Here is a 14,617-nt window from a genome sequence, read left to right as displayed (position 1 = left end):
TATTTAGTCCATGGCAAAAAGTGAAATAAAATCCAGTAAAGTAATTATGAAAATCACACTTTATTAATAATGTACAATTTTATAATTAAAATGAAATTTTAAATTAGAATAATTTAAAATATCTTCTATTCCAAGGCAGTTTCTTCAGCAGGAGGTGCCGCTGGGGCTTGTATGGTGATACCAGCCTGTTGTGCAAGAGCCAAAATCTTTGCTTTCTTCTTCTGTCTTACTTGTGCTGCGATCCTGTCAAGATCTCTTTGTCCTTGTATTGTCAATTTACGGCCACCATCTGGTGCTTTTTCAATGAGCTTCATCTGTTCTAAGCTTTGTAGTGCTTTACGGGCTACACCACCAGCACTACGGCAGAAATGTGCTGGGCAAACACCATTCCTTTTTCTGCCTAAAAATCAGAATAATTATTATTAAGGCAAGCATTAAGTAGTGATGACTCAAGAGACTGCAAAATAATGAATCTTTCTGACTCAACCTTTAATTCAAAATACCTTAATCTTTCTCTGGCAACCTCACTATAAATCAAAGAAAGTAATCATTACTGTCCCTCTTGTATCTCAGATATTTTACATTCTCAAAAGTGACAAAATTAATGTTCACAATTCTATTAAGAAACAGCTTAACAGTTCATTTAGTAAAAGTAACAAAGAACAAAAAGTAATTTTATTTCAGTTTCTCAATATGTAGTTAAGAAATGTTACTGCTCAACCTTATTTACTTAGTAATGTGTTTACAGCTACGCTTTCCCATCACAAAATTCAGCCAGATTACATTATTATTCATTGTAAGTGAAGAAATTTTGTAAAATAACTTCACTGTGTGTTAAAATTTTTTGTTTTCTTTTCTTTTTATATTGCTGATGTGTATTACTGGATTCATATTTAACATGCTAAATTGAAACACTATTTAAGGCTATACAAAGTTTAGAATTTATTTTTATACTGCCCAAATAATACATTTATTATAGTTCAAGGTATCTGAATGTAACATTGCACAGAACACAGGAGATGCAAAAATATATTGCCAAATGACATATTATTTTCTACAATTCAGCAATAAATCTTGAAACTATTTAAAACAGATGGTATGTTTTAATTTTTTACTGAATCACATCTTAGTAAAACTTTAACTTTGGTTTCTAAATTCAAATTATAGATATCGATCTGATGTAAGCTACTTTTATCACTGTTGTATGGTTAGTATAATAATAGCTTATGACAAATTTCTATTTTTAGTTAAAATTGAAGTTAATATGTGCAATAAATTGCTTCTACAGAATCAAAATGCAAACTTAAAAAAAAATATTGATGCAATCAGGGATTTCATTTTAAAATCGAATCTCGACGATTCTAAAAACTATACAAAAATATATAGATTAGTTCACTGATAAAATTAACTTTTACTAAATTAAATATCAATAAAAATATATCGCATGAAGGGCTGGTTCTTCACAAAAGTATTTTATGGGCTTAAAAATAATATAAATTATGGCACGATCAGGGCCAGGTTTTGTAAAACTTAAAATAAGATTTACCATATGTAATAACTGAAATAAGATGTTAGATTTAATGTTTTTTAAAGAGACACAGCAGCTTAAATGGAAGGGGTATATTTTGAGAAATTTCAGAACAAGTTTATAATAAATAACAACTTCTGAGGCAATATACAAATAAACTGAACTATAAACTACCTCCAAACATTTTTGTGATTGCGCCAACACCAACAGGTGAACGGAAGTAAATATGTCGTACAATGGCAGCACAACGAGTGTAATACCAATCCTGATCATATGGAGCCAATTCCTTGAATTTGCCATTTTTAACAATGTCCACCCACTCTGGAACCTTCAGTTTAGCCGATCTACAAAAAACAATTAAGTACAGTTTAATATATTTAGTACAGAGTATATATATTTATTTAACAGTTTATATTTAATAGTTTTGTATTTAAGTACAAATCTATAGTAATTAAAAAATATTTAGAAGGAATTTAGTTAAACAGAATGAGAAAAGATTATTATTTATGAGTTAAAAGGAATTTTATTTTTTTATTGCTCATTACATGATATTATAAATTTGAATTAAATTAAAATGCAGTCAAAAAAAGGATGCCTTTGCTTTGGTTACTTAAGACACCCTTGATTTCATATTGTGAAATGAGATACTTACCTGCAGAGATAAAGTGTGAATAATGCAGGAAGAGTAATGTTCCCATATACAGCAGTTTGAATATTAACAATAATAGAAGTTAGTAGTAAGGTAACTGCATGTACAAGGTTTATTCTTTATTTAGCTCTTGGTGGATAACACTGACTACGTAAAGAGTGACATGGAAGATTGAGATTTTACTATACTGTAATCATGATGCTTTAATAAAATGTGGATAAAAATATATTTATGCATAAGGATAAAATAAGTATTCATTTCTGGTAATGAACTGTACAGTCATGAATTTTTATACATTCATCTTATAATATGATTTAAGAACAAGAAAAAGTGTTATTACCTTGAGCAGTAGTTATGATTTTTGAATGTCCTTGATAAATTAACATTACAGTGTGCAGAATTGACCTATTTTAGAGTAAAATACATGTAAATTGATTTGCTTTACTCTATATAAAGTTTTTTTTAAAAATAACTTTCATAACCAACTTTAACCAATTCTCAAAATGATATCCATTTTTTTTTATTAACATTTCCCAGGTGTTTGTTTTAATGCAATATGAATGCCGTCATTATTTGCTATGTTTACTTTTTGTATTTGAGTGACATTGAAAATAACTTGAGAAATACACACGATTAAGGAATACAGATTCAGGTCATAATATCCCCAAAACAGATTTAAACCCTCCTGAAATTAAATTGACTTAACAGTTGTCCCATCTAAATTTTTCAAATAAATTATTAGTGATGTCTTAACTAATTATTTCTTATAGGTTAAGTAACAGAGAAAATAATTAAATTAAAATAATATTTTGGTGATAAAATTTAATAATTTAATAATTTCATTAGCCCGCTTATTTATTTTTTCCATTAAAAGCAAGTGCTTAAATTTATTTGTATTTGGAGCATTTTCCATTAGTACATCCTTTTCTTTAACGGTTCTAAAAAAAAGGATTAAAAAGGTTTGCCCTGAAGGAAAAATTAAAAAGTGAGCAATTCAATTCACCTAAGTAATGAAACACAGTCATCTAAAATGATCATATCTGCTTATGTAAGAGGACCCATTCGATAAGGAAATAATTTTAATAGAGATTTCATGAAAGTCTTAAACCATGACATTTTCACATGAAAAATTCTAATTTTACTTAACAAACCAAACTTTCTTAATAATTTAAAATAAAAATTAAATAAAACTTACTTCTTTAAAAAAGCAGAAAATGCTTTAACAAATTTATGCTGATCAACATCCTTTAATGTAACAGATGGCATCTGAAAAAAAAGGATATAGTATTAATGTAATTCTAGAATTCTCTAGTAATTACTTTAACAAAATACTGTTATATTTGACAGAAATTAAAAAAAACAATTTTAGTGGCAGGACAAACTAAAATTCATTAACAAAGAATATAATCAAGCCTCTAATATTCTATTAGATGTATTAAAAGTTAATTTATTGTTACAAACTTAAGTTGTTATAATTTCTACTGCCATAATCCAAGTTCTGTGTTATCCAAAGTCCAATACAAAGAAACTCTAATACAATATTACCAAATTTTTTTTGCGAGAAAAAACTTTGGCGTATCATCACCCAAAATAAAATTTTATAGAAGAAAAAAAAGGTTCAAAAGGCTTAGAACTACCTTAAAATTTAAAAAATTAAACAAAAAATTACAACGAATATCACAGCCATAAAACTAAAAATTACAATAAGCATAAAATTAAAAACGTCAAATTTAAAAAAAAATAAAAAGAATTTAATAAAGTCCAGAGGAGTGTAAAGGGCTCCAACTATGATAACGAGAAGACAAAAATTAACATAAACTAAACTAAACCTATGTTAAAAACTAAAACTTAAAAACTAGTAAGAAAAAAAAAAAATCATTAAAAAACTTAAAACTAATATCACTAAAACGGTTAAATATAACTATTATCACAGGTAAAACAACTTAAAGATAAATAAAACTAAAACAAATTCCTTCTCGGATAACAGAAGAAAATAAAAACACTATTAGAAACCGTGTAAAATACTAATACTGTAGTTCTAAGAAATAAAAACAACCAGTCCAAAACTTCTTTATTATAGCCTGGGATTTAACAAATGTTTCTGGGCTATTTAAATTTATGCCAAAAGGCCACATAACAAATGCAATCCTCAAGGATGTGGCGCACAGTCAAGCAGCAGTTGCATCGTTTGCATGTTAGTGCATTTACTTTTGACATTAGATATCCGTGTGTATCTAGTATGGTCTAACCACAATCGACATAGGACTACTTCCTCTCAATGGAGTTTTCTGAAAGAAGAGTCCCATGTGGCAATACAGTGTTTTTAATGTATCAGTTTATTATCTACTGTGACAGACCAGTCTCCTTGCCACTTTGCTCGAAGCACAATTACTAAAATCGCATGTAGTAACACGATTGGTGAAAGAAGGTTGACTACATGCATCTTTAGCGGTGGAATCTGGGTGTTCATTACCCACAACTCCTACATGGCTAGGGATCCAGCAGAAACTCACTAGTGTTACAATGGTTCAACTCACGATTGCGTTATACAGTTCAGTGACCAACAGATGTGTCTATAGTAAAAATCTTCCAAAGCTTGGAGTCCACAAAATGAGTCGCTACAAATAAAGATAAGATGGTATTTTGGGTTAATGATTTTCAAAGCCTTATTGATGGCGTACAGTTCTGCAGTTAATATACTTGTAATATAAGGTAGACGTCCAAACACATAGATTCTGCTATTAAGAATAAATACGCATCCAATGGTAGGTATCATTCTGTTTCAATCCATCTGTGTATACTATTGCTTCTGGGTTTATTTTGGAGAGAACATGGTGAAAATTTTGCTGAAAGATGATAGGTGGTATTGATTGTTTCCTATATACGGTAAGATCAAGAATAAAATTTATAAGGTTGATTCACCACAGAGGATATGAACAGGGACATGTCAGAAAAATAGGAGGTATGTCTACGTTTAAAAGCTGTAGTAACTGCCGGATATATACACCCATAGGTGCAGTGAAACGTGAATAGTCTTCATTTCTTTGTAAATTAGGATTCGCAAGAACTAAAAGCCGGGTGAGTTGGTTGCCCTTTAAGACGAGCAAAGTAAGATGCTGAAAGTAGGTCACGTCTATCCCAAAGTGGTGATTCACTGCATTCAACAAATATGCTCATTCTCATTCAAATGCATTCTCCTACTGTCATACTAAATTTCTAATTAATTAAAAACTTTGCTTCTGCCAATACCAATCAATCTCTCTTTCTTTCACGTAAGTATAACCAATATTTATGAAAACTATAAACAATGGTGGGAATATCACTGGTAAAAGCTTCAGTACAACACTTTTTATCTAGGATTAAAAAACATATATATAGTAAACTCCTGATTATTTGCAAGCAGTTTAAGCACGATGCCTCTTGGAGAAAAGAAGTTTTGAAAACTTTTAAAGAAGCTAAAATTTTTAAGTTTTTTCATCATTTTGTGATAGGTTTTACTCCTTCAATCATTTGTTACTTGTACGTGCTTGTTTTGAATATGATAATGCTGTATTATAGTTTACTACATTATGCTACATAAACGATGAAGTTCAAATAAATGAAAGTGTTTCCAGTCACTAAAACAACAATCATTTTTTAAACAAAAATTACTAAAAGAGTAAAACTATTTTTTTTTTTTTTTTGTTGATACTCTGTAATAATTGTTTATTAATGTCTTAAGAAGTACATACACTACTGTATATACAATCTATTTAGTAAGCATTATTAATGATAGTGAACATTTTTTTAATATGTTAATATATTTTGACATTATTATATGACATTATTTATTATTTATATGACATGATATTATTAGTACTATTTTGATATTTTTATATGTTAATATATTTACTTCTATTTTTTTAGTTTTACCAGGTTCATAATAGCGCACTATATTTTATTTTATTATTTACTGTTATATCGTAATGTAATAGTGGATGTAATTACTGTACTGTAGTAGTATTATGCCATTTTTACACATTACTTTATTAAATATTATTTTTAGATAAACCACAATTTTGCTATGATTTTGGATTATCCACAAATTAATTTTTTCCACAGTACCTCTTCCTGGTTATAGTCATGGTTAACCAGAAGTTGGCTGTATATAAAACTTTTTTTAAATTAAAAATCAAACCATTAGACTAATTAGAAAGTGAAACTTAAAAATAATCAAAACGTCCTTTAAAATTTTTATTTAAAAACAAGCAAACAAAAAAATTTGACACGCTTATGAAAAAACGTATGGAATACAGAGAAATTAGATCTATGTCTAAGTGTAAATTAATATCGTCTGGAATGCAGTAATACGTATTATTTTATCTTAAGTTGTGACTAATTTTTAAGAGAAAAAGTTAGAAAAAATTTAACACATGACAACCAAAAACTTTATAATTCTCTATTTCACACCATTTTTATTATCTTGATATAAGCTGACTGAAAAGGATAATATTGTTAACAATGTTTTCCCTTTGGTGGATATATCTATTGGTTAAAAGCTTTAAACACACTTTAAATACAATTGAGAAGTGCAGTAGTAAAGCAATTTTAATTGTGTGCATTGAAAAATGAAGCCTACACATTTAAATCAAAATGAAAATGGCTCCTTACTTATTTACTCAATGATTCAACACTTCAAGAGTAATTTTTGACTTTTATTCAGAAAATGGGCAATAAAAAGTCTGTTTTACATCATAAAAAACCCTTTGTTATTTTTTCTGTTCTACTACTGACGGATTATTTATTTAATTTTATCTTTCAACTATTGCAGTTTATAATTACACATTCCACTATTAAAATGCCTAAGTTTAACAACTCTATATCCCCATAAAACAGTACAAAATGGAACCCATTTCGACAGGATGAAAACTGCTTTAATGTAATTTGGAAAAGACAGTCCAATAACAGAACAGCAAATCTGATAGCATTTCAAGTAAAAATAACCAATAATCCTACACTTGGGGCTATCATTAACAAATGTGCGTAATTTTTTTTTGAAAATGATAAAAATTAGGCATGCTAAGTAGGAAACTGAATATAAATGAGAGTATGTAAAAATATAAATAACAACATGGAACACATATACAACACTTACACATTTAAAATAACCAAAACTGTACAATAAAATTTATAAACTGTCCCTTTCTAACAATGTAAAAGATTGCAGTAAATGCCTGCTAGAATGGACCTCAGTACAATACACTTTCAAGGTAACAGAATGAGGCCAACTTTCCTACGTCATGCCAGAATTATGGCAACAGTGTGCACCAGATGACACGTATGGTATTTTTGTTATAATACAGTGCATGTTGTGATTGAAAAGGGATTTGTTCATGTGTTAACTGTTCTTGTTTAGTTAAATCTGTACATACGTTGTAGTTTTATAGGTATATTTACCAGGATATGTATATAAAATTGTGCCGTGTGAACAGTTTTTGTTTGTTAGTAATTTAAGCTTTGGTTATATGTTTTTAAAATGCCTACGAGCAATAACACTGGTAAAAGAAAATGTGCTGATTTGTCTGTAAACCAGAAACTTGAATTAGTAAGTTAAAGTTCGATACAATATGACAATATTGTATGTGAAAATATGGTGTGAAAAACAAACATTATCAGACATTAGAAAATCGAAAGACAAATTTGTTAAATTTTCAATTAATTATAGTTTTTTAAGACTGATTGCAAATTTAATGAAAACATACGAGAGCAGCCATTAATCAGAATCTTCTAGATTCTGATTAAAATGGTTTATGTAGCAATGCAGTTGAGGTGTTAGTATACATAACATGGAAATTCAAACTGCAACAAAAAAATTTGCCAATCATTTAGGATTTGAAACATCTGATGTCAATGATGGTTGACTAAGCAGATTTAAAAATCGTCATGGTCTAACGAGCCATGTAACTCATGGTGATCTGCTAGTGTCCCTGTTGAAGTAGAACCATTTAAGGCAAAGTTGGGCCAACTCGTCAAAGACTAATCATTGCAGCTATCCCAAGTATATAATGCTATTGGAAGCAGTGTATTTTGGAGGTCTCTTCCGCAAAATACCCAGACACTACAATATGAAAAGACTCTATCTGGGCATAAAAATAAAAAAAACAAGAGTTGATTTTCCGTCTTATTTTGTGCAAATACAGATGGCACACATCGACTGATGTTGGTAAAGCATCTGTGTGCTTTAAAAGATATCATACAAAATATTCCTAAGCATTACTAATCATAAAAAAAAAGCTTGGTTTAATAAGCAATTTTTATAGGATGGTTTTTTTAAACAAATTCATTCCTGCCATGAGACAGCATCAAGATGTCCTCAAATTACCTGCTGATAAAGTAAAGGTTTGTTTAATTTTAGATAATGTTCTGGCACATTCTGTACCAAAAAAATTAGTTAGTTATGATGGCAAAATTAAAAGCTTGTTTTTACCACCCAACATAAATTTTAATACAGTCGATGGATCAGGGTGACTGTGGCATGCAAAAGGTTATACAAGGTGAGGTATTTGAATGAAGTACTTGAATAAATAGATGATTTAATTGAAGATAAACATGGAGAAAAAGCTATAAAAAAATATTCTATAAAGTCTGCAAGATTTGATTTAAATTATGCATGGCAGTCATTGAAAAAGTTGACCCTCAGATATGCTTGCAAAAACATTGGCTTAAATAATGACAATGTTGAAAAAAAATTCTGTGAAGTTTGTGAACTTCTGATAGTGTTTGGGAGAAAAAGAATTACTGAGAAATATTTGGAAGATGGCGTACCAATCCTGGGTAAAGAATTATGAAGAAATAATTGATGAAATCCTTTTGCAGACTGCAAATGAAGAGGAATTGATTAAAAACCCAGCTTTTCTAGTGTTCTTGATGAGGTTGATACAATGATTTCATACATCGATTCATCACAAGTACAAGACTTGCAGTCGAATTATGACAGTAGGCCAAATCAAACATTTATGTATCTAACTTTTTTCCATTTATAGTAATCAGTATTTTGGAACAATCATTGTGTCATGTAGTGTGGAGTTGCGTGCGTAATACAATAAAATTAGTCTTTCTCTTGTGTTTACGAATTTTAGTCTTTGCTTGTATAATCTGGGTTTGGAGTTTTGTAATATATGTACTGTGTGTAGGTCTGGAGATTTACATTAATTACAGGCGTACTGAAATTCGATAAAACGGACGATGGCCTCCCTCCGTTATAGCGGGCACTTACTATAATAGAAAACGTAATCTGGAATTAAATTGAATCGTAGGTTAGGAACCTAACCTAGCTATCTAGCAGTTTACATAGTACAATAAATGTAAATAATTTAAAGTGTGAAATATTACATAAATTAAAATCAAGCTAATATATTTTATTAGCAACTACAATTAAGAAAACAAAATGGGATTAATAAAATATGAAGTAAAAATTTTGTCAAACACTTTTATGTAGCAAGTGTTACAAATGTAAATCTACAAACCAAACAACAATAATACGAAGATAAAATATATTAAATTTATATAGTTTTCTCTAATAAATTCAAATTAAATTATAAAATTACCTTTTACAACAAGGAAAGTAGTAACCCAACACTCAAAAACGTGGTATCAATACACACCATACGTAAACCGGAAAGGCATGTGCAACTTAAAACTTTCATGCATGTCTTTTTAATCAGGGTATTAAATAAATTAAATTTGTCTACATTTTGTCTAGATTAATTAAAATTTTTTTATTAAAATAAAAAATAAATTGTCAACAAGAGAAAATTGTAAAAAGAGAGAAATATAACTAGTTTATGTGAAATCTACTGCTGCACTCTAACAACGTAGACTACAAAATCCTGGATATTTAAATTTTTTTTAATATCTGTAATATGACTGACTGAAGTTATTTTTTGATGAAAGTATATTTTTGTAACCAATTTATATTTATTATACGAGTATTTAGGGTTTTATAATGTGCATAATATAAAAAATGAGTCATCTCCATTGTGTCCTTGTTTGGAAAGTAACATTTTTAATTATTGTCTTCTATTTTACATTGTACTCATAAAATTAATAACTATTGATTAAATTTTTGGGCAACGACTATTCCAAACAGCTGTAATTATAAGATTAGAAATGATGGTCAACTTATAACAATTGATTTTGATCCCACATTTAAATATGTGTCATTATCATGAGTTATTTCTCCATTTTACTAATAAAAAAGAGTAAAGTTTTTATCGTGTACATTACTAGTTCATTAAGTTATGTAATTATCAGTTAAGTTGTCAGCTACCGGCTAAAATAACCACGGCCTGTTTGATATTTCATTGTTTTTGTTTGTAATCAGTGTTTTGAAAAGGTGTTGTATCTAATTGTACAGGTTATAACACGGTTGTCGCCATTGTATTGCTAGTAGTGATATTAGGAGTACACGCACGGTAACTATTTTAGTTTGTATTATGAATATTAGACTATTGCTTTAGCTTGATTATCGAATTGGATTTGTTACTCTGTAGTTTAAGTTTGGATTGTTTTTACTGACTGTCATTTCAAATTCAACTCTTTAACAAGTCTTGAAAATTACGCATTTCTATTCATTTTAGTACTGTTTTATTACTTATGTGGTAGAGCAATATTCCAATTCCTGGAAGGTATAACATTTATTTTGTTAAAAATATTATTGGTACTGTTTTTGATTGTAAATATATTTTTATGACGATGAATAGAATTACATGTCAATGAAATTAAAGATTTCTCTTTGTTAATTTTATTCGGTTTAACCCCGTATTATGATATAATGAACGTAATTTTTGTGTAAAGTCGTTAGATTGCAAAAGCTTGAGGTGCCTAACTGTGTGGTGTGTGGTATTTAATCGGATTTTTTCTAATTCATTTTCATGGAATAATACGTTTAAACCGGTGGTTACCATGTCGAATTGTTTTACAAACGTAGTAATATTAAAATTGAAAAAAAATTGTATATTTTGACAAAACCTGTCACTATTATACATCGACTAGCTGAAATTGACAAAAAAGCTTACATTAATCATGTAATTGTGTGTTTCATTCTGTAGTGTTCGGCACATTGGATTTTAATGTTTATTAATTTTCTGTTTAGAATTAACCTTAGCTAGGTAAACAAAAAATGTTGATAATGCTCTAAGGAGTAATATATTTATCAATTGGTGATGTATGTTAAAAATAATTCTGTATATGCAAAACTATTAATTTCTTTAATGACAAACCATATCAAATAATTTAATCTAATATTAAATAATTAAAAAAAACATTAAAGCTTTTATTATTTTTTAAGTACCCTTTAATGATTGGTGCTGCTGTTTCTCATTTTGCTGTCAGCTGTTGTTACTGGTGGTGGTTTTATTGAGTTTAAAAAATATATTTAGAAAGTGATTGAAAAACATGTTAAATTTTAATTGTTTTGTCATTCAACATATCATGTTTTTGTGTTTATATTTAATTTTTGTTTGTGTCAAGTTGTAGTGCTTTTTTGTACATTTTTAGAATATCAAGGTTTTGATTTTGTTCTGAAAGTTACATTGTTTCAGACTTTTTAAATCTTTTGACTGTTTTCTAGTATTTGTTTATGTGTGTTAGCATGATCTACTTACTGCTTTGTTATTGATGTTTCTCTTCTAATTTGTATTTATTTGTGTAGAAATGAGGTAGTAAATATTTGTTAACTATAAACAGTATGAGTTTATATACATATGTGTGCTAGTTTTTTTTTTGTGGTATTTAGTATTTTATATGGCCTTGCCACTTTTATAATATTAGATCTAATGGATGTTTGATGTGATATCCAGTGTGAGAGTATATCCCAGATAGGTTGTGCACAGAGAGGTGTGGGGGTGCAATTTCATTTTCGTAATTTCAAGTTATGAAATTTCGTAATTTCAAGTTCTTATGGTATTCCATAAGAGATCATGAATATTTCTGTAAAGCTATGTGATTAATGCTTTAATTGAGTGACTGAGTGAGCATGGTTTTTAGTATGAAAAAAATTATGGTTGATTATTATCAACAATGATAATTTTGATATTACTTTGACAATAGAAATCACAATTAACAAGTACTAACTTACTTGTTAGGTACCAACTTTAGTTTTTAAATTTATTGCAGTAATTTCAAGATTTTTTTTATGTATACCCTAACTTGGTTATTCAGCTATATTTCTTATGTTGTAGGTTTTGCATTTATTAATGGAAATTAATGTAAGAGTTGAGAAGATATAAAAACTTAAGACTTAAAACATCTATTTTGCAATTTTTTCCCCAAGAAAGGAAATATGTAAGTACCTGATTATAGTTTATTATTATTAGAAAAAATATTTATATGGGTGTGTGTGTATAATATATATAATGTGGCTTATTTTTAAAAGAAGCTCCTCTTGGTGTGTTGCTTTAATTTCTTAGTAAAATTGTCTCAGAAATATTAATTAAAATTATTTTTACTTGAATGAGCATTTTTAAAATGGTACCGACAGATGGGTAACATAACTTTGTACTGATAAAGTATTTACATCATTGGTAATATTGTAGAAATTTATTATTTTGAGTGTAATTACAATCATTACATAGGTACTATAGGAGGGAAGTTAACAAACTGCTGATTTTAGTGTGCTAAGTTGAGCTTTAGTGGAAGAAAAGTAGATGCAGAAGAGTACTGATTGTCATAGTTTATATTAAATTTGAGTCGTTTAGGAATACAAATGAACAGTAATAAACCAATTTGTTTAAACACAAAATTTATAAACTGAAATTGTTATCTACACTTATAATCCAGATGAGTCTTTATAAGTAGAGTTTTTCCTTAAGTTTATCAGCCCTTTCCTGTTTTCATTGAAAATGAAAGAGACTAGTTGAAGAAAACAGTAAAATTCTGGATTAGTTTTATTAATCAGCTTCATGGTTTTATCAGAGAATGAAATTGATAATAAAAATGAACAGTTCAAATATTGAAAGTAATGAAGAAATGTAAAGCTTGAAGTAGAAGAAAAGAATCTACTTAGTAATGGTTGAAAATGTTATTGCATCATTCTGATTTATAGATGAGTTCACAAACCATATTAATGGAATTGCTGTTATTAAAATTATTATGTAATTATTTAGCCAAAATAGTAGTGGTTTTTTTTTTTATTGATAATTTATCAGTTATAAAATAATAAATCAATAACATATCATGGAGATAATAAATAGAAATAAACATTTCTTAAAAAAAGCCATTCCATTCCTAAAATTTTTGTTAGAATTTCTTAATGTTTTATAAATCAGGCAGTCTTAAGTGATGTATGTAAGAGTTTTTCTAATGCTCACTGCTTGAAAACAGCTTGCGATTGCCTCTAGTCAACCCCTGTCTACTTATGGAATCCTTGTGTGCTGAAAAATCATGGTCACCCTCAGTAAAACCGTAGATGGGCTAGTGATACAATGGATTCCGGCCCATTATGGCATCTATGGAAATGAACAAGCGTGCAGGTGGGTGCAAGCCAATCACAGCCCATTATGCCTATTTCATTGCGTAGTGCGAAACAAATGGTCTGGCGTAAAAAAAAAACTACAGACTTAAAAATGAGGAGTTACTAAGCTAATTTATAAATAGATGACATTTTAATTATCAGAGAAGGTTTTCTAAAAAAAAATCAATTTCTGTATTTTAAGTAGAAAAATATATATTGGTTAATAAATAGATTTCAATTGCTAAAAGATGGCTAAACATGATTGCTGGATTTTCTGAATAATGCAAAGGAGTTAAGCATCTTTTCTAAGAGCTGGCATACATGCATCAGAACTGATTTCTATAATAATGTAACTACCTTAATTTAAATTTATAATTGAAACTGTTGCTGAAAATGGGGAAATCATAATTATATTATTACTTGTTAATAAAATATATACACACACGCGTGCGATTGCGCGAGGGTCATTCAATAATTAAACAGAGAAATAGCTGTACAGCAAAAATGGTTAATAAAATACAATTGTTTTGTCTGCTTTTCCATGTAATCCCCACCAACTTTTTTGCGCTTGTCCCATCTTTTTACAAGTCTTCTTATCCCCACAGCAAAAAATTCTTTACCTTGATCTTGAAGCCAGTTTTGTACTTTTTTCTTTACCTCTTTGTTGTTGTTGAACTTGATGCCATTCAAAGCTTCTTTCATCGAACCAAACAGATAAAAATCCGAAGGGGCAAGGTCAGGGCTATAAGGAGGATGAGGTAGGAGCTCCCAACCCACTTTGCCAGTAGTTGCCAGTGTAGGTTGTGCCATACGAGGTCAAGCATTGCCTTTCCTCTGCCTTCCTGGACATTTCCTTTTCAACATGGGCTTGACTTTGTTTTTAATCATGGCCGAGTAAAATAAGCTGTTGATAGTGTGTTGTTCCTCCAAATAATCGCAGAAAATCGGA

The 14,617-nt window shown here is 29.0% G+C and overlaps 2 protein-coding genes across 3 annotated transcripts in view; one reads left to right on the top strand and one right to left on the bottom strand.

Moving 5' to 3' along the window:
• Positions 1-41: 41 nt before the first annotated feature.
• Positions 42-9,920, bottom strand: LOC142331227 (small ribosomal subunit protein eS19-like). Its single transcript, XM_075376978.1, has 4 exons — positions 9,764-9,920; positions 3,373-3,443; positions 1,703-1,872; positions 42-400 (listed from the first exon to the last, which is right to left on the bottom strand). The coding sequence occupies exons 2-4, from the start codon at positions 3,441-3,443 to the stop codon at positions 126-128; spliced, it is 516 nt and encodes a 171-aa protein (XP_075233093.1). The 5' UTR covers positions 9,764-9,920; the 3' UTR covers positions 42-125.
• Positions 9,921-10,553: 633 nt separating this feature from the next.
• The window catches only part of LOC142331158 (uncharacterized), a 33,951-nt gene continuing 29,887 nt past the window's right edge, over positions 10,554-14,617 (top strand). For both annotated transcript variants that reach the window (XM_075376868.1, XM_075376867.1), the window contains exons 1-2: positions 10,554-10,630; positions 12,398-12,500. In XM_075376868.1, coding sequence (XP_075232983.1) covers positions 12,499-12,500 — 2 coding nt within the window. In that variant the 5' untranslated portion in view covers positions 10,554-10,630; positions 12,398-12,498. The remainder of the gene's footprint in view (positions 10,631-12,397; positions 12,501-14,617) is intronic.

Source organism: Lycorma delicatula, chromosome 10 (genome assembly GCF_047948215.1).
Source record: "Lycorma delicatula isolate Av1 chromosome 10, ASM4794821v1, whole genome shotgun sequence".
NCBI classification, from domain to species: Eukaryota; Metazoa; Arthropoda; class Insecta; order Hemiptera; family Fulgoridae; genus Lycorma; species Lycorma delicatula.
Note: the sequence above shows the minus strand (reverse complement) of the source record. Positions and strands in the feature narration are given on the sequence as shown.